Source organism: Saimiri boliviensis, chromosome 2 (genome assembly GCF_048565385.1).
Source record: "Saimiri boliviensis isolate mSaiBol1 chromosome 2, mSaiBol1.pri, whole genome shotgun sequence".
Classification (NCBI taxonomy): domain Eukaryota; kingdom Metazoa; phylum Chordata; class Mammalia; order Primates; family Cebidae; genus Saimiri; species Saimiri boliviensis.
The window spans coordinates 190065680-190091625 of NC_133450.1; the positions used below are offsets into that span (position 1 = coordinate 190065680).

The 25946-nt window shown below is 51.6% G+C and overlaps 1 protein-coding gene across 1 annotated transcript in view; it reads right to left on the minus strand.

Moving 5' to 3' along the window:
- Positions 1–25946, minus strand: part of SHB (SH2 domain containing adaptor protein B) — a 151125-nt gene that overhangs the window by 25080 nt on the left and 100099 nt on the right. Inside the window, exons 4-5 of the mRNA XM_003940107.4 lie at positions 12429–12600; positions 5243–5362 (exon numbers count right to left, since the gene is read on the minus strand). Coding sequence (XP_003940156.3) covers positions 5243–5362; positions 12429–12600 — 292 coding nt within the window. The remainder of the gene's footprint in view (positions 1–5242; positions 5363–12428; positions 12601–25946) is intronic.

Sequence of the window (25946 nt, forward strand, 5' to 3'; positions counted from 1 at the left end):
CTGTGAGCTCCTGCAGGGCTGCAGCTCAGCCAGTAACTGATGCTGGATGGGGCAGAGCTCACAGGGCTGGGGAGACTGTGACTGACCAAGTGCCACGGCATGATGGAATCAGGCCAGACCCCAGAGGTGGCTCATTAGGTCACGTGTGCAAGATGCCAGGCTATTTGCCTTCAGGGATTAGAAAGCCAAAGGTCCCTTCATGAGGTCTGTATGTGGCTGTATCCCCCACTGGAATTGGGATTCTCACCACCTCAATTGAGCAGGGGCTGGGTCCTTGTCAAAGCTGCTGCCTGCAGAGGCCTCAGAGGTGCCACTCAAAGCCCCTTCCCATGGGTCACATAGGACCCCTGCTCCAGCAGGGCAGAAGCAGAATTGGAAGCCAGGTGCTCACCTGGGCTCTCTACTGCCTGCTTCCCGGCTACAAGCCCCCCAGTCTTTGAAGTCCTGCTTCCCTCATCTTGTTCACATTCCTTTGCAAAAACTCACCAAACCAGAACTCACTTACAGTCATTCAGTCATTCACAGGCCAAAGTGCCTGAAGAGCCTTTCAATGAGATTTTTTGCAAGGCTTTTCATCCCTTTCCTCCCCTGCCAGCCTTTGCACAGAAAGAAAATTGTGTTAAGAGTTTGACATGTTCTTGCCTATTTCTCAGTTAAATCCTTTGCTTCCTGAGGCTGGGGTGAAAGTAGCCAGGGGCCAGTGGTAGGTGCCAGGCCAGCGAGTTGGTGGGCAGCTAAGGGGGAGAGTTCTGCAGGCAGGGGGGATGAGGAAAGTGTTCAAGAGCAATCAGGCAGAATTGTTGAAGACGATTCACTGGTGGGGGCCCCCCTGCCATGGAGGGGGTTCTGAAATGTGATGAGGTGTGCAGGCGCCACCGTGGGTCACTGTAGGTGCAGAAAGTTGAGGGTGGAATGCAGACAGGAGGCAGGTTGGGCTGATCCAGGGATCTGTCTGGTCATCACAGTGGGAAGCTGTCACCATCTCTGTGGTCAGTTGTCAACTGCCAGCCGGGTACCCTTACATCAATCATGAATCCCCTCTGGGTGTCAGTTTCCCCACTCAGGAAGCAAAGGGATTGATTGGAGTAAATGGGCCTCAAAGTCACTTCCAGGTTTAACAGTGGAAGACCTTTTGACTGAGTGTAAGGAATGCTGGGGAGGAGATGGGAGGACATGGCTGGAGTCCCGTCTTGGCTCTACTGTGGACCCTGACAGGCATTCAGCGTTCCCCAGCCTAAGATGAGGAAGAAAATGGCTCGCAGCAGGATCCCTGTGAGTGCAACCTGCATGTTAGTCACCCCATCACTGAGAACTACATCTCAACTCTTCTGGGAGCCCCCGAGACTGCTAAGGCTCTCCTGCAGCTCCATGGCTCTGCCTGGGCTGTCCGCTCTGCCTGGGCTGTCCCCTCTACCTGAGCTACCCTGCTAGCCATCCCTGCATGGGCAACACCTGACTTCTCTTTAAGGCTCCTTTGCAACCTTTTCCCTGCAGCCTCTCCTGACCTTCTGTGGTAGGGACTGCCTACTCACATGCCAACTCTGGGCTCCCAAGATCCCCTGTGCAGACCTGTGAACAACAAGATACAGGCTGGCCTGGCCAGCCTGAGCCCTGGAGGCTGGGCCTGGCTGTTCTCACCTCTGCACCGTCTCTGACGCCCAGCCCCATGGCTGGTACAGAAGGCTCTGAAAAATATCTGCAGAGGGAAGGGTGGATCGGGTGTCCTCTGAGGCCGGACTCCCCCAGATCCTTTCTCTACCCTAGAACACTCTCCAGGCAGGACCCAAGACTCACATGAAAATGGCCAGAGGCAGGTAACCAGCATAGCTGGAATTATGATGTCAATTGCACCAAGCTCCTGACAGTATCAGGAATGCCATTCCCCACCCACCCCGGTCAAGGAGGCCGGGAGTATCTGAGAAATCAGGCCCCTCACTTGGGGCAAAGATGGTGCTCACTCCAGGCAGCCAGGACATGCAGTACCAGGACTGTTCTCCTTGTGATTGAGGTGATTCATTCCGGGGCATTGCCTCTCAACCGGCAGTGGGACTGGTCATCGGAAGCTGGGCTCCTCTGGGAAGCAAGTTCACCTCCCGAGTGGGCTGCCTGGCTCGGCCATAGGATGCCTAGCCTAGCCCACATCCCCACTTCTGGCATTCTTCAGGAAAAAGCTAAGCAGGTGAGACTACCCCTGACCTTTGGAGGTGGTGATCTAGTGCCTCTAGATCTGCATGCAAAACTAGACTCTCACCTCCAGCTCCTCTGGGCACAGATGGGTCACCCAAATGATAGGTCCTGATAATGGGGTCCACGGAATGGGTGCAGGAAGACAAACTCAGGGTCTGATGGTAGAGCCTTCTGGGCCACCTTCCCAGTCTCCCTCTACCTCCTCCCCTCACCTGGAAGGCGCAGGTGGTCCAGCCCACAGACGGGGACATGGGGGGAGTTAGAGAGCCCCCGATGTCAAAGGTGGAGGTGGCCTTAGAGCCCATCGAAGCCCAACTCTCCACTGGACAGATGTAGAGGAAGAAACTTGCCCAGGGTCACGCAGGGAGCAGCAAGTGGCAGGACAGGACTTCTATCCAGAATTCTGGACAATGGGTCCTTCCTGTGGCTCTTAAAACTCCAGGAAGCAAGACAGGGTAATGGGAATCACACTAGATAACACTGACACGGTGCTGGCTGGGCCGAGCATGCTGTCTGTCAGCAGCTCATCGCCATCCCCAGTGCACAGATGAGGACACTGAGGCCCCGATGGCGTGACTGAACAAGGCCACAAGGCCAGTGAGTGCAAGAAGCCAGGCGTGTAGGAGGCCTGTCCCCTGCCTTCCCTACCACATGCAGCAGGGCCCTTGGGACTATATGCCTACACTGTGACTGCAGAATCAAGGTGTTGTCTAGGGTGGTCCTACCCTCTAGGAAATGGCACATCCCAGCGAGGAGACGGAATGATGCTTCTGGCCCTCTGAACCCTACTGCGAGCTGGCATCTGGACCTGCTTTGATAACTGAGGGTTTACTGCATAGGGGGCTGAGAAACATTTTCTGCAAGAGACAGTTGGTGCTCTTATTTCTGCCACTGCTTCTAGGTTCCTTGTGTACTCCCCGATTGGGACCTCAGTCCTGGCACATCCTGGGTACTCAATAGGCTGCTGTTCCTTCAAAGGCAGGTCAGCACTGGAGTTACCATGAGGCCCCAATGGCAGCCAGGCAAGCCCTCAGTTCAGGGGCTCAGCACTTCCCCAGTGGATGAATAGGAAGCTGGAGCAGCTGATGGGGCTCTGGCCCTCGAGGACGAATGGCCAGGCTTGGCATGGAGTGCTCTGTCCCGTCCTCCCCAATCCTTTCATGGAGGCCTCTCTAGGCCAGGCCCCCAGTCATGGGGATTCCAGGAGGAATGAGGCTCACTAAGAAACTCAGAGACAGATGGGGAGGGAGACAGAGTGACAACTCCAAATGACCAGTGCCCTAGAGGGTCCCTGGAGCACCGAGGAATCCAGTATGCAGGGAAGGCTGGTGACATTGAGTCCTGCCACTGATGCCGCCTGCTTCCTTTACCTCTCACAGCCCAGAAGAGCACCATTCACCTTGGTGGTCCCCTCAGCAGGCCTGGTGGTGTGCGTGACCCCCTTGCCGCTGCCCTCTCTGCAGTCCAATTCTGCTCCTCTGGTTTTGGCCACCTCCCACCTGGCCCCAGTTGTGGTGGGGCACTTTCTTCGGCTGCCATAACTGACCCAATTCTTTAAGCCATCAGGTCTGATAGCAGACAATGAATTATGCAGACACGAGCAGCTTGGAGAAGAGCAAGGTACCTATTTCTTATTTGTTCTGAGTACCCTATCACTGGCTAGAAATTCCCTTTGCATCCTCTCTGGTTAGGGGGTGGTCCAGCCTCTGGTCTTATTCACCCAGTGATGACAGGCTCACCACCTTGAGGCAGCTTGGGTAGCTGTAATTCTTGATCCGTTCTGGCTGTCAGGAAACTTTTCTTCTTGCAGAGCTGGAATCTGCCTATCCATCGTCTGCCCACAAGTCCTCCATCTGCACATCTGCTCCCTCCTCCCTGACAGTCCTTGAGAGATGCGCGGTCCCCACCCCATGTCCACATGCTCTCTCTGTTCTAGGCAGACTACCAGAGCCTGTGTGCCCTGCCTGCCTCTGCCTGCCCATGCCTGCCGCCCTCCTGACTGCAGTTTGTCACTATCCCTCTCAGGGCAAAGCCCAGAAGATGGGGGCAGGATCAGTTGTGAGCAGAGAGCACAGGCCAGTTTCACCTTCCTTGGCTTTACTGAAACCTCTGTCTACAGGGCCGGTATGTGTGTGGGCTCTCCTGACAGCTGTGTCCCTGCAGGCCTGCTTTCCCACCCATGGCCTCTAACAGTGGTGAATGGGACAGAGAGGATGTCAGGCAGAGGACTTCACTGCTTCTGGGGGGTCTGTGCTGCCTGAGGAGCCTGGGTTTACACCCCAATTATGTTACCAACTCTCTGGGTGTCCTTGGCAAATCCTTCCTTTCTCTGGGCCTCAGTTTTTCTGTCTGTAAAATGGGTCTAGACATTCTTTGGGGTCCCATTCAGCAATCGCATCCAACTAAAACACCCTTTTCTTATTTCTGGGTCTGGTCATCTTGACAGAAATGCCTCATGGATCAGAAAGACCTGAGAGTTTCCAAAGCTTCCAAAGGCACTAACACCAGTTCTTCCCGGCGCTCCTTCTAGACTTTGTGTGATGCCCAAACTCAGGCCCACCTAAAATGCAAGCCAGAGTGCTAGGAAAGGGTCATGCTCACAGCGGCAGAGAGTCAAGGGCTGGTTGCAAATCCTGGCCTGGTGAGTTGGGCCAGCCACACCCACCTCTGTGAGTCTGTTTCCTCATCTGCAAATTGGGGACGATATGTTCCTCAAAAAAATCAAAGGACTGTCATGGGCTTTGAGAGAGGAATGAGGCATGCTCTAAGAGCTTTGTACCACCCCGGCTCACAGCAGATGTGAAAGCTATTCTAGGACACTTGATATAAAATCCTAGGAAAAGGCCCCTCCTTTTCTGGGAAGGCAGTGATGGCAGACATAAAAACTCCTCTGTATCCCAGGAGAACAGGATCAAATGGAAAGACCCAGGCTCGAAATAACCTGCGCTGGCAAGTTTCCCAGGGGACACTGGCATGTCTTTTCACCACAGGCACAGCGGCCGGCGGTGCATGCAGAGACTGCCGAAGAGGGCTGGGGTGCTCGGGTGGCACTCACCTCAGGGAGAGGGAGTAGTCATGCTTGCTGGTCTGGCTGTTGCGGACAAGGTAGCTACACTCCTTGCAGAGTCGCAGCAGGTTCTCAGCATCTCCTCTGCTGATGGCTCCGTGATACCATCTGTGGAGAGGGCAGAGAGTAGTCAGAGCCCAGCTCTACAGGATTCCCATGGCCCTGACTGGCCTCAGGAGGCTGAGCACGGCAGGGGGCATCCCTATGCAAACAGGCTTCAGTCCACGGGCATCCATTGCCCGCCTGCTGCTGCTGCTACTGGGTCCTGGGGAGAGCACAGTAAATGAAACCCAGTCTCCTTTCATGGGAAGCTTATGCTTCGATGCAGGGAGTCAGGCCACAGACACTCAAGTCATCACAGAGCACACGGTGTGGGGATGGGCACCATGGAGATGAAGTGGCATAGGGTCATGCGGCTAGGGGCCGGTGGGGGACTATTTCAGGCAGGGCAGCCAGGGAAGCCTTCTCAAGGTGCGGTGGCTCATGCCTGTAATCCCAACACTTTGGGAGGCAGAGGCGGGTGGATCACCTGAGGTCAGGAGTTCAAAACCAGCCTAGCCAACATGGTAAAACCCCATCTCTACTAAAAATACAAAAATTAGCCAGGCATGGTGGTTATAATCCCAGCTACTCAGGAGGCTGATGCTGAAGAATCGCTTGAACCCAGAAGCCAGAGGCTGCAGTGAGTCAAGATCGTGCCACTACACTCCAGCCTGGGTGACAGAGTGAGACTCTGTCTCAAAAAACAAAAGAAAAAAAAGTGACATTTCAGTGCAGCCTTGCAGGCAGTGAGGAGGGAAGCCAGAAAGGAGCTTTCTTGGTAGACAAATGAGCAGTGAAGGCCAAGGCAGAAAGCTGCCTAGAGTGTTCTGGAAACAGCCAGGGGCCAGCATGGACAGAGAGAGGCAGCAAGGGGGAGGCGTGGGCAAAAGGTCCTGAAATGGGGCTGCGGCAGGGGCTCTTCTCTGTTTGAGCAACATGGAAACTATCAGAGGGTGCTGACAGGAAGGCCGTGCTCTGATTCAGTGATGTGTGCAGAGACGTGGACGGTGGGCAGTGACGTGCCGTCCATGCTCCTGCCAGATGGCTCTGGTACCGCTTGGGCACGTGGGAATCTAGCATCACTTCTCTCAGACACTAGGCATGCCAGAGGAGGGCAGAGAGCAGAATCTGAGGGGAGGATTGCGTGCAGAGGGCCCGACTAACCCCCTATCTCCCATCACAGGAGGAAATGGGAACAATAATTTTCTTTTTTTTTTTTTTTTGGAGACAGGGTCTCATCCTGATACCCAGGTTAGAGTGCAGTGGTGCAATCATAGCTCACTGCTGCCTCAATCTCAAGGGCTCAAGCGATCCTCCCACCTCAGCATCCTGAGTAGCTTTGACTAAAGATGTGTGCCATCATGCCCGGCTATTATTAAATCTTTTCTAGAGACAGGGTCTTACTATGTTGCCCAGGCTAATCTCGAATTCCTGAGCTCAAGTGATCCTGCCATCTCACCTCTCAAAGTGCTAGGATTACAGGCGTGAGCTGTTACATCTGGCCTGATTTTCCTTTTTCTTTCCTTTGGTTTTTTGGGGTTTTTTTGAGGGGGTGCTTAGAGACAGTTTCACTCTGTTACCCTGACTGAAGTACAGTGGTGTGATCATGGCTCACTGCAGCCTCAAACTCCTGGGCTTAAGGGATCCTCCTGCCTCGGCTTCCCAAGTAGTGGGACTACAGACACGTACCACCATGCCTGGCTCGCTGATTTTCATGACTCGAAGAGCTGAAGGTAAAATTTCAGGGAAAGAATAAAGATCCTCACTGCCCATGAGTGGACACACTCAAAATACATTTATGTTTACATGATGGTCTCCGGGGGGCAGTGGAGGGGGTGAGGCTCAGCCAGGAGAGACAGAGACACTAGGCAGTGCTGTGGCTGGAGTGTGCATCGTCCACAGAGGCACAGATGCTGCTTCCAATGGTGGCTCTGCTGCCCACCAGCCAGGCAAGCCACTGACCAGGCGGCTTGTATTAAGTGAGGATCATGCCAACCTCTCTTGGTTTGTGAGAATGAAACAAATGTCCTTGAAGGAAGGGCTAAAGTAGAGCCTGGTGTGGAGTGAGTCCTGACCGAAGCAGCTGCAGCATTAGCAGAAAGCTAATGTGGTGATATCCCCATCTACAATGGCTGCAGCCCCTGCCCATCCAGAGGCTGCATTTCACATTTCCAGGTGCAAGTGGGATGCTGCCTCCTGGTGCCTGTCTCAGAGTGTCCTGCAAACCGTGGCTCTGAGAATTCTGTCACTGACATGCTCCTCAGAGAAAGACCCACACCGCCCATCCCCATGCAATTCCTGCCACTCACAAGGCAGAGCTCAACAGCTAGAAGCAGTGGCCACAATAGAATTATAACCCTAGGAAAAAAAAATCAACTTTAAAGTCAAGGACTGAAGAGTACATGTGAGTGTCCCTATCCCAATGGGAATGTGGCCAAGTGGTGGACGGTCCAGGTGGTGGCCACCAAGCTGGACATCTGGAGCTGAGACCTTCCAGGGGAAGAGACAGGAAGAGCATGCAGACCACAGACCCCTTTCTTTGTAAAGTTACAGAGAAATACGTAAAGAGGAAGGTGAAGTTGGGGGATGCATGCGTTGCCACGACTGAAACACTTCCCAAGGCATGAAGGCTCACAAAGGCTATATGGCTGCAATCAGGAGAAACAAAGATAGCAGCGACTTCAGAAGTAAGAGTTAACAGTTTGGGAAGGCTGCCCGCTGGGAGATTTCACTGCGCAACACACCCTCAGTGAGCTGACAAAAAACGTTTTATTAGGAAAACAAGTCCCAGCCATTGAAGCCGAGCCATCCTCAAGGAAAGGCCTGGAAGTGGTCTCTGGGGAGGTGCTGCCGGCCGTCTGCCCTCCCTGAGCTCAGGAGCAAGCCCGGCTCTGAGAGGGGGCATGGCCTCTGGATCCTTGTCAAGGGGAATCCCAGGTGGTAGACAGGATAAGCTGCCAATCCCTCCCCCAGTGCTCCACATAGAGGTGAGGGCAGGGGACAAGGGGCTGAGGATCACAGCAGAGGGTGCTGGATCTGGGGGCCGGGCTAGCACTGGGCAGCCTGTCAGCAGAAGGCTGGAGACCAGGAGTCAGGCTAGGCTGGGTGGTCCTGTGGCGCAGCTACACACAACTGTTGGGACCACATAGGCCTTGCTTCACCTGGAAAGAGAATCCAGGCAGGAGGTCATCTCAGTGATGGGTTGGTCCTCATGGGGTTGGCCTGTCAGGTCAGAACCAGGAGGGTGAGGGAGACTCAACTATCATTCTTCACCCCAGCCAATACCCATGAGCTCATCCAGTATTTACTCACCACTTAGTATACCCTTGATCTCATAGGGCTGATGGAGGGAGAGGGAGAGTCAACAAAGAGATACAGGAAACAATTCTAGACAGTGACAAGGGCTACGCAGGCTTCCAGGGGTTACCATAAGGCAAGTGACTGGTGTTGGGTAAGATGGCTATTTAGAAATGAATGGGCAGCGGAGGCTCCTGCGGAAACAACATGTGGCCTGAGAACATAAGGAGCCAATCATGTGAAGAGCCAAAGAAAACATCTTCTCTGCAAAAGAAGCAACAAGTGCAAAGGTCCTGAGGTAGGAATGCGCTTGTGGTCCTCACTGAGCAGAAAGGCAGCAAGAAGGGCCCAGGCACTGTGAGCAGCAGGTAGGAGACATGGCCAGTTCTTGTGCCCAAGAGAAGTTTGATCTCATCCTCAGCAATAAGAGTGTTAGGAGCTGTTACTTGCCCTGGGAAATCTCATAGACCATCAGTCAGGTTGCCCTAAGGAGGGCCAGAGGAGACGAGTTAGGGTGCTGCTGCAGTAGTTCACATGGAAGCGGCTGCGGAGATGGAGGAATGATGGATTCTGGTGGTACTTTGGAGGGAGCACTGGCAGAATCTGATAACATAACAGATGCTGGTGGCAAGCAAAAAAAGGAATCAAGATGATGCCAAGTTTGTGGCTTGAGCCATGGTGACACCGATTTTGGAGATGTGGAAGCTGGGGGAGGAGCAAGTTTCAAGAAGATCAGGAGCCCAATTTTGAACATGTTAAGTTTGAGATGCCCGCTTGTCAGCTAAGTGGAGATGCCAGGAAGCCACTGGAAGTAGGAGTCAGGAGCGCTGAGAGAGGGGTGGGCTAGGGCTACGCATCTGTGAGTCACCACCAGGACCCTGGGAGAGCAATCCAGAGTACGTGGTTAGAAACTGAGCCCTGGAAAGGCCGACCTTCCGGTCAAGCAGAGGCAAGGAGCCAGCAGAGGAAATGGAAGAGTGGCCAGGGAGGCAGGAGGAAAACCAGGCGCAGAGGCCCAGAATGAGAGTGGTCAACTGTGCTGACTGCCACAGAGGACAGAGGGGGTCGTCTGGGGACCCGGACATAAAAGGGAGACTGATTGTTGTAGGTGAGAGAGAAGGGGAGGTGACAGAGAGGGGAGAAGTGCTGGCAGCTCTTTGGAGACTGTTCATTCAGGCAGCAGCTACTTATTCAGCACCTGTTATGTGCTGGGCACTGTTCCGGGCACAGGGGATGCAATGGTAATCCAGACAAGTTTCTGCCCTCATAGAGTTTCTGTGAGTCTTTGCCAAGGAGGGGCAGTACCTAGAGAGGAATGTTGGGTCAAGGTAATTTTTTTTACTTATGTTGGCGAAGTTTGTTACTGGAACACATGTATATACTGATGGTAATGATGAAAGAAGAGGGGGTGCGGGTGGGGCTTCTCCAGGAGGCAGCGGGGACAGACTCTGAGCACTGGAGCAGCTTTTCTGCTGTCCCAGGAGGGAAGGCAGGTAGTATGGGCACCCAGACAGACGTGTGCCTGCCCATCCTCAGCAACAGTGTGACCTGGGGCAAACCACCAGTGCCTCGGTCTCCCCCTCCTCCCTCCCTTTGCGTTAGGGTGGAGGAGAGGATCAGACTGGATGCCTCCTGAGCTCTAGAGCAGCATCAGTCCAGGTGGGGGATTAGGTGATCCTGTTTACTGGGGTAATCAGGCTCTATCCGAAGTGAGATTTTACCCTAAGCACACCCCTTGGGTGATGAGTCAGGTCTTCTGACTCATCTTGGGGAGTTAATCCTGGGGAGATGAGATGGTGGGGGAGGAAAAGCCAGTCATGACTCTGGACTTGGCTGGGGGCCCCGTCAAGAGGGAATGGGAAAGGAAAGGAAGCCCAATTCCCCCGCCTTGTGATGAAGGCTGATTCCGGGGGTGGGAGAGGACAGGCTGTGCCCAGGCCGACCCAGGCAGACCTGGCCACTGCCAGTCAGGACGAACACTGAACATCTGTGGGTCATAGTTTGTTGATGAAAAGTGCACAGTTTGATCAGAAATAAGCAAAACCTGCCAGTCGATCTGCACGGCTGTGAGAGACGATTCACAGCCGGCTGGGAGCACCTCCCCAATGTGGTCTGTACAGCAGGAGTGGAGCACTCACAAGGCGGCAGAAGCCTCCAGAGATGACAGCCCTTGCTTAAAATGGCAGCACATGATGTCATTCGGAAAATCCTGCATCCTGCTCACCGAGTGAGAATTTCCTGTGAGGGGATGCCCTGCCGGCCATGCCAAGACCAGAATCCCTGGGCCAAGACGAACACAGTACGTGACACACACTAGGGAGGGCTCACGAACCATGCGTGGTGTCAGCGAGTCTCTTGGCCTTATGTGTGCCTCCTCTGTGCCAGGCTAAGGGTGAGAATGAGCAAAGAGTAAGTGGAGGACAGGGAAGGGGACAGGGTGGAGTCTGAGTCACGAGGTTGGGGGTACTCTGAGCTGTGAGTCTTTGCCAAGGATCTGCACCACTCTGAGCCCTGATGTTCTCATCTAGGCAATGGGCTGACAATCCCTTATTGCACATTTGCTTGTTTAAGCAGACAAGATACCCGAGGACACCAGCACAGGTCCCATACCTGCTTTGTCAAGTTCCTGGAGAAGCTCACTCTAGTCCAGGTATGAGGCACGGCTAGAAACTGAAAACATAGTTTGGGGACAATTCACAGAATGAATGGCAGGCTAGGGAGGTGGGACTTTATCCTGGAGGTAATGTGAAGCCACTGAAGGTTTCAGAGCAGAGCAGGAATCTGCACCCAGGGAGGATTTGGCAGAGCAGGGAGATGATGACCATGGCCAAGGAGGTGGGGGCGGGGGGGTGGCCAATAAAGGGCAGGGCCCCGCACAGTGCTGGGGGCAGCAAGGACGGAAGGGACATGGGACCCTGGGGGCAGAATGGATGGAACTTGGCCACCCACTGACTGGAGGTGGGAAATCTCTAGAGAAAGGGGCTGAGAAAACCCGCATCAAGAGTGGAAAGGCCCTGCTCAACTATAATAGCATCAAGCAGACATGGAGCAAGACCACTATAGCTAGAAAATAAACCTAACTGACACATAGTTTTACACTTAGCGGAAAGGATTGAGTTTATATTTAGTTTTCCAAGAACTTATTTACTGCATGATGAAATTAGAAACTAAGATGTAAAAACAAGGAGTAAATCCTGTAGACTCTTTTGCTGTCCCTCCTGCCACTGAAGGTAAGGGTGGCAACACAGGGTGGAGAGAACAAGCTCGGGGCTGGAAGCCAGGAGATGTGTGTTCTAATCCTGGGTCTACCACTGGCTTGGTGGGAGCTTCAACCTTCCAAGATCCTCAAACTGCCCATCTGTACACGGAGTGGGAGGTAGGGGCAGACTAGAAGGCCCCTAGAGTTATAGCATGTCTCAGTCTGGGAGGTTTTTTTTTTTTTTTTTTTTGAGACAGGGTCTTGCTCTGTTGCCCAGGCTCACTGCAGTAGTGTGATCACAGCTCACCACAGCCTCAACCTCCTGGGCTCAATTGATTCTCCTGCCTCAGCCTCCCAAGTAGCTGGAACTACAGGTGCATGCCATCATACCTCATTAATTTTTGTATTTTTTTTCCCTTTTTTTTAAGAGACAGGATCTCACTATGTTGTCCAGGCTGGTCTTGAACTCCTAGGCTCAAGTGATTCACCTGCCTCGGCCTCCCAAAGTGCTGGGATTACAGGTGTGAGCTACCACGCCTGGCCCAGCCAGTGAATTTTTAAAAGATGACATGAAAGAGAGGGCAAAAATCAGGTGAACAGAGAGGTGAGTCTGGGCTTTGCTCCCTAAGAACTTACATCTGCTTCTCCAGGGGGACAGCAGGATCCACCCTTTCCCCTAGGATCCCGCAGAACTCAGGGCTCCCATGTTTGATAGGCTTAAAGCCCCCTCCAGGGGCACGAAGCTGGCGCCGCCGGTCCCGTGAAGGCGAGGGGGATGACTGCCGCTTCTCACTGCCATTAAACTGTGCTGTGGGGAGAGAGAGAAAGTGCGGGGTTAGCAGAGCGCAGCCCAGGGAACTACTGTAATAGACAGGAGGGGTATCATTCAGTGTTCTAGTTGGTACTTTACAACTTGCAGGAGGAAGGGTTTCAAGCAATGAAATAACAGGGCACAAAAGATTCTGGCCTCCTAAGACAGGACACCCAGGTGGTCACAGCCCAATGGTGTGTGTGAGGGGCTGGTTGAGCCTCCAGAGGCCACTGAGCTCAGCTCAACCCCCATAGGAACCTCCCTGCTCCCTCTAGCAAGGGGGCATGGTACTGCCTTGGGGGAGCTCTGTCCTCTGGACACTTCTCAGGAGGAAAAGCTGTTTCTTGTATTTGGCCAAAAAATCCACGTCCAAGTAGCTCCTCTCCTCTCATCCCACCTCAGGCCATGCTGGCCACACCTGCCTTGTTCCTGGGAAACTCCTAGGGAGTGCCACTGGGGAATCATACTGCACCCTCCAAGTCTGCTCCTCTGTATTCAGATCCCCTGCATGGGCCCAGGCACAGTAACGCTGTCCTGGACCCAGCACCCAGGTGAGGCTAGAGCAGTGCTTATAGCACAGGACGGGCCATTCCACATGCTCTTCTCCCCGCCCTGGGCCTGTGGGAGCACCAATCACCCCACAGGCTGGGGGAGGATGCTCCTTGAAGGAGACCCTGGAGACACCACAAAGAACAGGAAGCACTGAGCTGAAACTGGAGTTGCCAGAGGGTTCCTGGAGACCAGGTAGTTCACCTTGCTGGCTGTCTAGCTGGGCCTGTTTCCTTCTCTGAAAAACAGGGATATTGACAGCACCCATCTCATAGGGATTAAAGCAGGTGACGCATCTAGAAATCTTAGAATCCAGTGTCTGGAATCCAGTCTGAGCTCTGTTATTATAAATGATACTTACCGTGTCTGCTTGATGTACACACAGTACTAGGCACCTCACAGAAGCAGCTGAACCGACCTGAGTTCCTCTCCTAAACCTGCCAGCAATTCGCTGCAAGCTGCGGCTAAGCTACTGAACCTCGTCGAGTCCCAATTTCTTGTCTCACTAGGCTGCTGTGAAGGTCAGATGAGAGGAAACACTCCAGTGCCTGACACACAGAGGGTGCCTAAGAAATAAGGCCAGAGCCTGCAAAGAAGGTTCCTAAAGCCAAAGCCCAGCTTCAGGCCCACAAACACGTCGCTGGCTGTGCCACACAAAGGCAGAAACCTCTCCTGTAACTAGCAAGCATGAATGTGGCAAGCTATCCTCCAAGCCCGGCAAGACACACAGCAATCAACCCCCATGCTCACAGAAGGCCCTGGAGAAACCTCAGCCCTGGGGGCCTGGGGCGAGGGAATGTGCTGTCTACTGGAACCGAGGAACACAATGGGCCTGTTCTGCATCTCACCACTGACCCCTCTTCCCTATCTGGGACCGTGGGGCATTTCCGTCCCTCTAAGACACTCTTTCTCCATTAACCACTTCAGAAAACAGTGGGAAGGGAGGCTCTTGCCAACAGAAGGCTCCAGACACACTGGACCCACTTGCTCTCAGGACTGTGCTGAGTGTGTAGCCAGCCTGCTGCCTAGCAGTGACACCCAGCAGGCAGTCCACCCACGATGATGCTCCTAACCACTCGTCCACATGTGCCAGGCACAGTTCAAGGCTGGGAAGACAGCGGTGGGAACAACAGACAGAGATTCCGGCCTTTTGGAGCCAGGGGCCTTGTGAGAAGAGGCAGGTAATACATCAGTCTGCATATCAATGGCTGGTGACAAGTGCCACGGAGAAAAATACAGCAGGGCAGGAAAGCCTTCTCCAAAGGTGACATCTGAATAAATATCTGAAGGGAGGGAGCAACATCCCTGGGAAGGATACTCCAGGCAGAAGGAAGAGCAAGTTGAAGGGCCCTGGAGTGAGACTGCCTAGAGTGAGCCATAAAATGGCCCAGGGTGACTGGAAGGGTGTTGGGAAGGAAGCTGGGCTTCCTGGTCTTGGGAAGGACTCTTGCTTTGTTCTGAGAGACGTGGAGAGCCGTTTTGACCAGGCACTTCCTTACAGGATTGCTGTGCTGAAAACAGAAGGAGGCAAGGGGTGTATGGGAACAGCCTGGACACTGCCTGATTCTGCTGTGAACCTAAAACTGCTCTAAAAAGTACAGTTGGCTAATTAGGAGACAGAGCATGTATACACATGCACACAGCTGGGCAGCGAGGCAGTGCCTGCCAGTGGTCAGATCCGGCCATGGTCTGCAGCCAGAGATGGCAGGGCTCGCCTGTGCATGCAAAGTGTAGTGTAAGAGGAGGACTACGGGTGACTACAGGCTGTTGGCCCGAGCTCTGGAAGTATGGGCTGGCCTTACCCAGGAGAGGAAGACTCACCAAAGACCCTAATTAAGCTTCCAGGAAAGCAGTAGAAGCCAAGCCTTAATTTAGAAATGCCCACAGCTCCGAGATGCCAGGGCTGGTGGCATAGAGAGGGGGCAGAGCGAGGACTCACTGGGGGTTCCTGCTCTTCCTTCTGGCTACCATCTGCCTGTGTCCAACCACACACCGACAGCAGTGACCTCAAGGCCTTCCCAGGGGACAGGTCCTGGGGCTGGAGAGTGAGAAGGCCCTTTCTCATCATTTGTTAAGGGGGCTTTTGTGGTGGTGAGCTAAAACCCGGAGCTGGGGCCATGGCACAAACATCGCCACCAGCATCTACCCCTCCCTGGCCTCCCAGTAGCCTGGATCTCTCACTGGGGTTCCAGCTGAATGACAGCAGCCCTCATAGCAACCAATCATGGACATATGGTCTTGGACAGGGGGTTGGAAGAAGGAAAGAGGTGAAGCAGGGTCTTACCCGAGCACCTACTCTGCAGAGCCCTCCATGCAGGGGAGAGCCCTGAAGCTGGATAGACAAGTTGGGGCCACATATCCTGGAGCCCCTTTCTAAAGAGCTTGCACTTGAACTTATGGATGGGGATAATCAGAGAATGGGCTTTAGAGACCTCTCTGACTGCAGGTGGAGGGTGGGTTTGGGGTCAGTCCTGAAGGTGGAAAGACCAGTCAGAGAAAGGTGATGGAGGCTGGTCCCCTCAATGACGAGAGGATATAGGAGCTTGACTACTTGTGGAAGTGAGTCAGGGAGGACTGTTGTGTGATGCCCCAATTTCTGGCTTGGAAGAGGGTGATGTCTCCATTGGGATAGGCACAGAAGGGGATGGGTCAGGGAGCATGGGTCCATCCTACATTTCTCCACAGTGCCTCCCTGCTGCTAATTTTCTGGTTGTCAGTAATAGAGAGGATATAACTCAGCAGGCATCCTGGCCTGTGGGGCTGCTGATGCCGAAGGGCAGCAGAGTGGCCTGGCAAGGGAAGGGGACAGAGCTGGAAGTGAGGTTCTAGGCTTAGTTTTGCCACAGGCTCAGAAGACTGAGGGACCAGATGAATTATAAGTCACTTTCACTCCTGACATCTTGGCACTCCACTGGTAAAAATCAGGACTGGGGGATTTCTGCCAATATAAATCTCTATGGTCGACGTCCTGACACAGAAGGTGAGCAGAGAGGCACGGAGCACAGACCATGATTGTGGAGGGAGCCCAAGCTCTTTGGCACAACCCAAAAAGCTCTCTTGGATCTGGCTGCTTGTCCAGCCTCAAGTCCACCAACCTCTTCACCTGACTGATTCCACTTACCCTCCCAAGGTCACCTCTTTCAGGAAGCCTTCCTGGACCTCACCCCTCCCAAGACTCACCTGATCTTAGCATCCTAATTGCATGTCTGGTGAGTCTACTGAGGGTAGGAGCTATACCATGTGCCCCTTCCCCCATGCCTAGCCCAGTCACCGTCAACACAACAGGTGTTCAATAAGTGATTAAATGAAGAAACTTAATGAGCTGTTATTTTGCTTTATCGGTTTTCATACCAGATAAATTGGATAACAACTAGTAATGTCCTAGTCAACACTGTAATTCCCCACTGAAATAATTTATACATTTGCTGGCAAGCTTAATAATATAGCCATATATCTTAGAGAGAACAGGTGGTGATGAGTGACAGGCTTAATTAGGCAAATCATTTCACCTAAAATACAAATATACGAACTCCAAGTGCAGTGATTCGGCAGGTTAAGAAAAAAAATGTTAAGAACAAAAGCTCCAAACACAACTGCTCTCATTTCTTCTAATTAAGTTTCTCCTTAATCTGCAATTTTACATGGCAATTCTTTTAATTTAGTGATTTTTCTGCAAAAGATAAAGACACAATCCCTCAAAAGAATATCTGCATTTAGAGAAAAAATATGCTACCCCTGTGAGTCATTAAAATGACAGAATCTAATTAATTCCACCGATGGGCAATCAAACATGGACGTCGGAATCCGAAGGAGGAAAGTGAGACTAAGAGCTGGACAGGATGAGACGCTGGGAGCTCTTCTGACTTTGGTTCTGATGATGGGGACCAGACTCTGGTGGTTGACGGGAGAGCGCCTGGTCAATGGTCCTCCAGAACCCAGCCAGCCAGCCGCCCTCATCTTGCCCCAAATGTCTTTCCAAAAGTTCTGGTACAGTGACTGGACTCATTTCTTGAGACCCAGCTCAAGTGCCCTGCTTCTAGGAAGCTTTCCCAGCCCTCCCATCTGGATTGATCCTCTTTCTGCTTGTATTACAAATTTTTTAAAATTTTTATTTATTTATTTATTTTTAAGATGGGGTTTCACCATGATGGCTAGGCTGGTCTTGAACTCCTGACCTCAGGTGATCCACCCACCTCGGTCTCTCAAAGTGCTAGGATTACAGGCGTGAATCACTGCGCCTGGCTGTATTACAGATTTTTTACCGATCAGTCCTGAAGTGTGGTCACTGCCAACGACGGAAGACAGCATCAAGACATATAGCTTAGCTCTATCCCTTCTACTGGCCTTGCCACGTGGGTAATAGGTGAGGAACAGAGGTCCAGAGGAAGGGTAGGAGGAACTCCTCCAGGGCCTCAGAGCCAAATAGCAGGGCAAGGGTTGTGCCCAGGACTGCAGTCTGCAGGGTCAGCCTCACCCCCACCCTTGGGTCTTCCTTCCCCACAAGAACACCTGAGGGCTGCTGGTTTGGCAGGAGCCGGGCCTCACTTGTCTGGCCTTCCTGCTGTACACTTCCTACCTCTAGGCCTAGAGTTACCACCCTTCTGCTCCATTTGAATGACATCTAGAAAAGGTCTGGCACAGATGCCACCTCCTCCATGAGGCTTACCCTGATCCCACCTGCAGAGAACCATCATCTCTGCCTCGGTGGCTCCCAGTCCTTAGTATGTCTCCTGTACCTCAAGTGGCATCCACATCACTCTTTCTAGTCAGCCTGGGTGCTATGGGGACAGCATCTGGGATTTATTATTCTTTGCTTTCTCCAGTCTCTTGTCTGCTCCTAACTCACAGAAGTACCTTTTGTGGAGAAGGTGCTTGGATGAGATAAATGTGTTCCTTCAGGGTGGATCTCTTTCCACTGTCCTGTCCACTATTCAGAGCTGGCCAAAGCAACCTCCAAAAAGCCAATGGACCTCTAAAGCGTAGCTCTCCTAGACTTGCAAAACCCTCCCTTGCTCCCTAGTGCCCCAGGACAAAGGGCAAATTCACTCTGGCGCTCAAGATCCTCTGAATTTGATGTAATAATGCATCTTCCCCTACAAAACCCTTGTGGGTTCCACACCCACCCTTAGGTTCCAATCAGAAAGGACAGCCAGTCCCCAGATCTATCATCTGCTTTTTTTTTGTCTTTAGGGCTTTGCTTTGGCTAAGTCTACCCTCTAGAATTCCTTTATTTCACTATTTCTGTCTGCAAAGACCCCAGCTATTCTTCAAAGCTCAGCTCCAAGGTTACCTCCTGGGGTAGGTTTTGCCTTAGACCCCGAGGTAGAATACCTTTCTCCTCCTCTGAGCTCCAAATCTGCACCACTGTCTTGGCACTGGCCTCTATAGCACTGAGGCGTAGAGGTGTCTTCTCAGAACCAGACACTTTGCAGAGATGGGGCCCTGTGCCTCAGTCTCCTAGGAGTCTCTCCATGGCTGACCTGCAGCTAGCTCTGATGAACGGCACATGGCTGAAACCCACCCAGGGAATGGAGGGGCTACAGCGGCTTAACACCACGGAAGAGGAATCAGGAAGACCTAGGTTCGAATCCTGTCTCTGTCATCTTGGGGCCTGTTTCTTAAACTTCTTTGAGCCTTCGCTGCCTCATCTGCAAACCAGGGCTGACAATACCTATACTGTGAAGGATTCTGGAGGTGGTAATAGATGACGTACCAAGGTCCAGGCAGGCCCCCTGTAAGTGGGAGACCCTGGCCCATGGTCACATGTATGCTCTGATACAATGCCTGTATCAGAAACCACTTCTTTTTCTATGACTCCTGCTGAAATTCTGGAGTCAGAAGCTCCAAGGGGACATTTCATTCTGTTTTGTTCAAGGCTAAATCCCCAATACCTAAAATGGTGCCTCATGTACAGTGGATACTCAATATCTGTTGAAGGAACAAATCTGTACCCTGCTCAGCAGGACTATAAACCTTCCATTCATCAGCCAAGAAAGGAAACTCAGGAGCTGGACTCCCTCCTCAAGTGATTTTGGAACAGTTTTGAAAAATGGCTTCATTTTTTTTTTTTTTAAGAGATAGGGTCTCACTGTGTCACTCAGGCTGGAGTGAAGTAGCATGATCACAGCTCACTGTAATCTCCAACTCTTGGGCTCAAGCCATCCTCCTGCCTCAGCCTCCCGAGCAGTTGGGATTACAAGTGCATGCTACCATGGTGGCCTAAGTTTTTTTTTTTTTTTTTAAAGTTTGTAGAGGTGGTATGTCAATATCTTACCCAGGCTGGTCTTGAACTCCTGGCCTCAAGTGATCCTCCTACCTCAGTCTCCCAAAATACTGGGATTATAGGAAGGATCCACCAAGCCTGGCCCAGCTTACCCTTTATTTAGTGATTCCTGTGCATGGGCAGGCACCATGGAGGACTTAAAGTCTACATTGTCAGGCCGGGCGCGGTGGCTCAAGCCTGTAATCCCAGCACTTTGGGAGGCCGAGGCGGGTGGATCACGAGGTCAAGAGATCGAGACCAACGTGGTCAACATGGTGAAACCCCGTCTCTACTAAAAATACAAAAATTAGCTGGGCATGGTGGTGCGTGCCTGTAATCCCAGCTACTCAGGAGGCTGAGGCAGAAGAATTGCCTGAACCCAGGAGGCGGAGGTTGCGTTGAGCTGAGATCACGCCATTGCACTCCAGCCTGGGTAACAAGAGCGAAACTCCGTTTCAAAACAAAACAAAACAAAAAAAAAGTCCACACTGTCCTCTAGTCGTTGTGACAAACCTATGAGGTCAGTGCTATTATGGCCCATGTTTTGTGTGGTTTTTTTGTGTGTGTGTTATTTATTTATTATACTTTAAGTTGTGGGGTACATGTGCAGATTGTGCAGGTTTGTTACATAAGTATACACGTGCCATAGTGATGGTTTGCTACATTCATCTCCCCATTGCCTACATTAGGTAGTTCTCCTAATGCTATCCCTCTCCACTCTGCCTACCCCCTGCTATTCCTTCCTTAGCCCCCTACCCCCAGGCCCTAGTGTGTGATGTTCCCCTCCCTGTGTCGGTGTGTTTTCATTGTTCAACACCCCTTATGAATGAGAACATGCAGTGTTTGGTTTTCTGTTCTGTGTCAGTTTGCTGAGAATAATGGTTTCCAGTTTCATTCATGTCCCTGCAAAGGACATGAATTCATCCTTTTTATAGCTGCATAGTATTCCATGGTGTATATGTGCCACATTTTCTTTATCCAGTCTATCATTGATGGGTACTGCACATGTTTTTACAAGTGAGGATGGTCAGGTAACTTGCCCAGGCCAATAGGAAGGTTGCCAAGACAGGCAGTGGGTCCCAGCACTAGCCCTTCAGCTCTCTGCTTTGGGACTGCAGTCCTGGGCAGCCCTCTACCCAGGAGAGCCTTTCCCTGTGGAGGTGCAATGAGAGAAGAGTTGACAATCTGCCAGGCATCCTCTTGTCCTCACCACTGACCAAGGGTGCAGGCAGTGGCCCCTGGGGATAGAGGGTAATTCAAAGAGAACTGGAACGGAGCTACAGGCCCCAGAGAAGACTGGCATGGTTCTCCAAGTTCAGACTGCCTGGGTGCTTCTTTCTGGCCTGAATTGTATGACCCTCTCAGTTCTCCAGTGTAAGATGGAGTTGAAGCAGAGGCAATAAAGGTTAGAATGATGAAAAACAAGGCACCGTGTGCAGACTGACTAGCAAGGAGCTCTTAGCCACCACAGGCTTCATGAACCCCTCTGTGGGTGAGCTGGAATGAACATGGGCCACATGTGTAAACCATATGTGGCTGACAGGAGGGGCTTGCAGACTGTTTCGGGCCTGGTGTTGGTTCACGAATGTTCTAGTACTCTATAAAAACAAGGTACAGAGGCAGAATCAAGGTGCCCGAGGCCTTGCACACAGTCCCTGCAGGGGTTCCTGCACAGCACCAACAGCTAGGCTGGGGCTCTGGGATGTTGGTGAGAGGGAAAGGTGGGTGAGAGTGGGGAGAGCTGGGGTGGAAAGCACAGAAGGGGCTGCTACCCAGGTAGTTGTGTGACCCCAGGAAGAGGCAAGGGAGGGAGATTATGCACTGGTTTAGGAGGTAGAGTGGATGACATGACCACCGGAGTCTATGAAAATGCCATCAACTTTCTCAACAATAACACCTGTAGATGACTGAAACTTTGTTCCCGTGACAACAGGCCTCTGCTGTTTCTGCTTTCTAAACAATGTACTACATCTGACCCTCAGCAACACACAGTAAAACAAGTATTAGAATTCCCATTTTATGGATGACACAGCTGAGGCCCAGACACATGAGGCCCCTTCTTCCCTCCAGTTCAAAAGCGAGTCTTGCTCACCCACCTACCCAACCCGCCCAGTGAGTGTAGGCTCCTTCCAGGTACCTGCAGGACAACGAGTGGCTCAGCAAATGTTTGATTTGTATTTCCAGGATCACCAACAAGAGGCCTCTGTGTTCGCTTCGAAAAGACACACACAGGCCTCAGGGTATTGTGCTGCCACTTGTTAAGGGAGGTGTCTGAGAACAGAGGTCCTCATTGTGAGGAGAGGTGGCCGGCCACTCACCACAAAGCAGGCAATCAGGAAGGCCGTGAGGCAGGTGCCAGGATGGCGCCTGGGTTCCAGGAACACTGCGCACACACGTCCAAGCCTGGATGGGATGGCGGGCCTGGCAGAAGGGGCGTGACTTTCTCCTCTTATTTGTGACATCACCAGAGAAAACATGAACATCATTACTGGGAGCAAAGACCCCACCCTAAGGGCTGCTGCTTGGCTACAGGAAATCTAAAGATAAAGCCTGATGAAGATGATTAAATAACCCAAATGCAGAGGCCTCTACGGCTGCCAAAGCAAGCCATCTTTACTGTTATAACTCATTATACAGATGGGAAATGGAGGGCTGGAAAAGGGACTGACCCACCCAAAGTCAACAGCTAGATATGAACTTGTACTTGAATCCAGGTCTCCTGAATCCTGGAGGTCCCTAACAACTTCAGCTTAAATCCTGTGTGCAATGAGTCTCAAAAACAACTGTAGTAACCACAGTGACACATCTGTGAGTACTCACTGTGCCCCCAACTCTCAGTGCACAGTACCACCCCACTGTACAGATGAGGAAACAGACAACTTGCCTCAGGTCATCCTGCCAGCAAGTGACAGCACAGAACTTTAAATTGAGATACATCTGGCCCCAGCACCTGAGTTCCCTCCTGAGTTCCAGGCCAGGCTCATTTGTCAAACATACCTGGGACCTACATGTCTGATATGGTGTCTCCTGAAACTTTAACCTGCAGACTCCCACAGACACTTATTTAGAATCTCAGAGCCTGGGAAAGTGACTTTTCCCCCATCCACAAGCCCAAGAACCTGCAAGGGGCCAGCTGGGCATTTGTGGAAACAAGTCTCCTTGTCCATAAGACTCAAAGCCCCAGCCCTGCTGTGTATGTTTCTCTACTGCCCACCGTGGATGGCTGTGAGGGAGGCCAGGAGAGACAGGGAGTGGGAGCTGGAGGGACAAGCCAGGTACTGGCCACAAACATGGCTTGCCAGGGCTGCCTGCCTCCAACCAGCACACCAGTCTCCAGGCCTACAGTGTGGCATCTTGATTCATAGCCAATCCTCAGATAGCCAGGGACATGCTGACCACTTCTCCCTGAGGGTTGAGACCAGAGGTGGCAGCCACAGCAGTCAATGGCTATTCACAAATGCCTTCCCCTGCCTCACCTGGTGGGGAGGCAGATAAACACAGAGCACACAAGAAAGACATAAAAACACACCATCTGTGTATGTGCAGGCCACAAGATTTACCAGTATTCTACTGCTCCTAAGAGAACACGGGGTTGGTTTTCCTGAGACCTGATTTACTCAAATACCTTTTTTTTTTTTTTTTTGAGATGCAGTCTCACTCTGTTGCCCAAGCTGGAGTAAGTGGCATGATCTCGGTTCACCGGGACCTCCACCTCCGGGGTTCAAGTGATTCTCCTGCCTCAGCCAAGTAACTGGGACCACAGGTGCCTGCCGCCACACCCAGCTAATTTTGTATTTTGGGGCAAGGGGTTTCTGGATTTACAGTCCTGTGCTGTCACTTGCTGGCAGGATGACCTGGGGCAAGCTGTCTGTTTCCTCTTCTGTACAGTGGGGGTGGTACTGTGCCCTGAGAGTTGGGGGTACAGCAAATGCTCATAGATGTATCATTGTGGTTACTACGGCTGTTTTTGAGACTGTATTGCACTGCATACAGGATTTATGCTGAACTTGCAAGGGGCCTCCAGGATTCAGGAGACTTGGATTCAAATAGAGACGGGGTTTCACCATGTTGGCCAGGCTGGTCTCAAACTCCTGACCTCAGGTGATCTAACCACCTCAGACTCCCAAAGTACCGGGACTACAGGTGTGAGCCACAATGACTAGCCTGATTTACTCGAATTTCTGACAGCTCACTGTATGCCAGGCACAGATCACAAGTGTGAACAAGACAGGCAGGGTCTCTGACCTCAGGGAACTTAAAAATCTCCATTCACATGAGGATATCTGAGCTGCCAAACAGAAGAGTAAAGGTATTCTATCAAATCTTTGTTTTTTTTCCACTGAGTAGACAAAGACACTTGGAGGAATATTTCTATTGATGTAATTAGGAGATGAACCAAAGCTATTAAACATTGATGTTTTTCTTCCCTCTTTTTTTTAGATTACTAAACGAACCCATTCATACGTCAAATAGAAAAACCAACTGGAAAAACCTGTCCCTCAGTAACACATTAGCCAAAGGAAGCAAGTGATTCCACATCTCACTGAAACCCCCCTTTCCTGGGCAGACCTGCTGTTCACACGTGTTAAACATTAATTACAACTGTTACTCATTACATAGCAAAAAGCATTTGGTACAAACACAATTGTTAATTTCCTCAGGCTCAAGGCATTCTGGGAAGCTATGCAGGGGACAGGAAGCATCATGGGAGCCTGAGGGGAGTCAGTTTGGAAGAGACAGCATTCTCCTGGCTAGGATAGGTGGCGGTGGCTGGGTCTAAGACTCCTGAGGAACCCTCTGCAGACGCTGGGGCCCTGTTTATTCTGAGCACATGAAGATGAGTCACATCACTCGGTGGGAATACCAAGTGCGGAGCAGTGCCCTACACACAAGGGTGGAATTAAACCAGATTCAGAGCAACTGTGTTTATTGGGGGACAGTAACAAGTCACAAGGGCAACATTATATGGGTGTAACTGCTTCTGCCTTGTACCGGTGTGAAAGGCAATGTCCAGCCTGACCCCAGCCACAAGCAGGATATCAATGCAGCAGTGGAGAGAACAAGTGCTCTGCAGTCAGGCTGGCCCGAGTTCACAGCTGTGCGACTGTGGGCAAGCTGCCTACCCTCTCTGAGCTTCAGTACTGTCATCTGAATGACAACAATGAAGTGACCCCTACCCTGCAAGGCTTTGTAGGGTTAACCCATGCCAGGTTTATAATTATTGCTCAATAAATGTTAATTTCCTGTCCACCTTACCTTAATAGGATTATTTTAAATTAGCTGGTTTAGCTGGCTCTGAGATGATTCACAGCTGTTTAGAAAACAGACCTACCTAGGACCTTACTTTCCATTTCTTTGCCCTTTTAGTCTCACTTGATGAGGTTTTGAAGGTGTCAAAACTCAAGAGGGAGGCTGGCTAAGGGGTGACACCATAGCGTAAGTACCCCACACACTGACAGTGATAAGTGTGTATCTAGCTGTTTCAGAATAAGCCAGTGTACTCCAGAATAGGGTGCAGTATGAGCACCGAAAAGGCGAAGGAACTGGTTGTGTCAGGGAAGGCTTCCTGGAGGAGGTGCCTTCCCCTCCCCAACTCTACTCCCACCCCACAGCTAATACAAAGCATGTACTCTGTAGACTCTAAGTTCTCAAAGTGGGGTCTCTAGACGGCAGCATCAGCATCACCTGGGAACTTGTTTGCATTTCTAACTCCCATGCCTCACCCCAGATCTACTGAATCATGAATTCTGGGAGTGGAACCCAGCAATCTGTATAACACTTCCTCCATGTGATTCTAAGATGTGCAAGTTTAAGACTCACTGCTCCAGGCAAACCAAGCAATCCACAGACATGTCAGACATAGGATGGGAAGGCGCAGAGCTTACCATATCTTTTCATTCAGATTTTTTGCCTTTATTTAATTATCACAGAGATCCAGTGTGACCAGGTGACCATCCCCATTTTACAGATGAGTAAACTAAGGATCAGGGAGACTGAACAGTCAGTCTCAGGTCCTGAAGTGGTAAAGGGTGGAGTTGGCATGTGAACTTGGGACTGCCTGACTCCTCCCACTACCCTATGGGTCCCAACATGCAAGACACTGTCCTAAACTTCTAGGGCACAGAAAGCACCAAGAAGCTAGTGGGGAAGACAGATAAGTACCTGAAATAAGCATGCTGAGCACTTTTGAGTCATGTGTCTGTCTTTTATCTTTGCTGGGAGGCAGACCTAGCTGAGCCCAGGACACCGCCTGAAGAGTAACTTTCATGGAGATAAAGCTTCAGACGTCGAGTCGAAAATGAAATGACTTAGTTTCTCAAGAAGGTCTGAAAAGTGCCCTTCACACACCCTGCTGCCATCTGGCTCCTCCATCAAGCTCAAGAGCTGCAGTTGCTTACTTCTCAGACACAAGTGCAAATTATTAAAGACATAGCCGTTACTCTACTCACTGGGTTAAAAGGAAATGCTGGTCATTCCTCTGTGCATGGCCTGATTGGCTTTGCCGTGAGGTCTCCAGCTGTTCCCTTCTCCA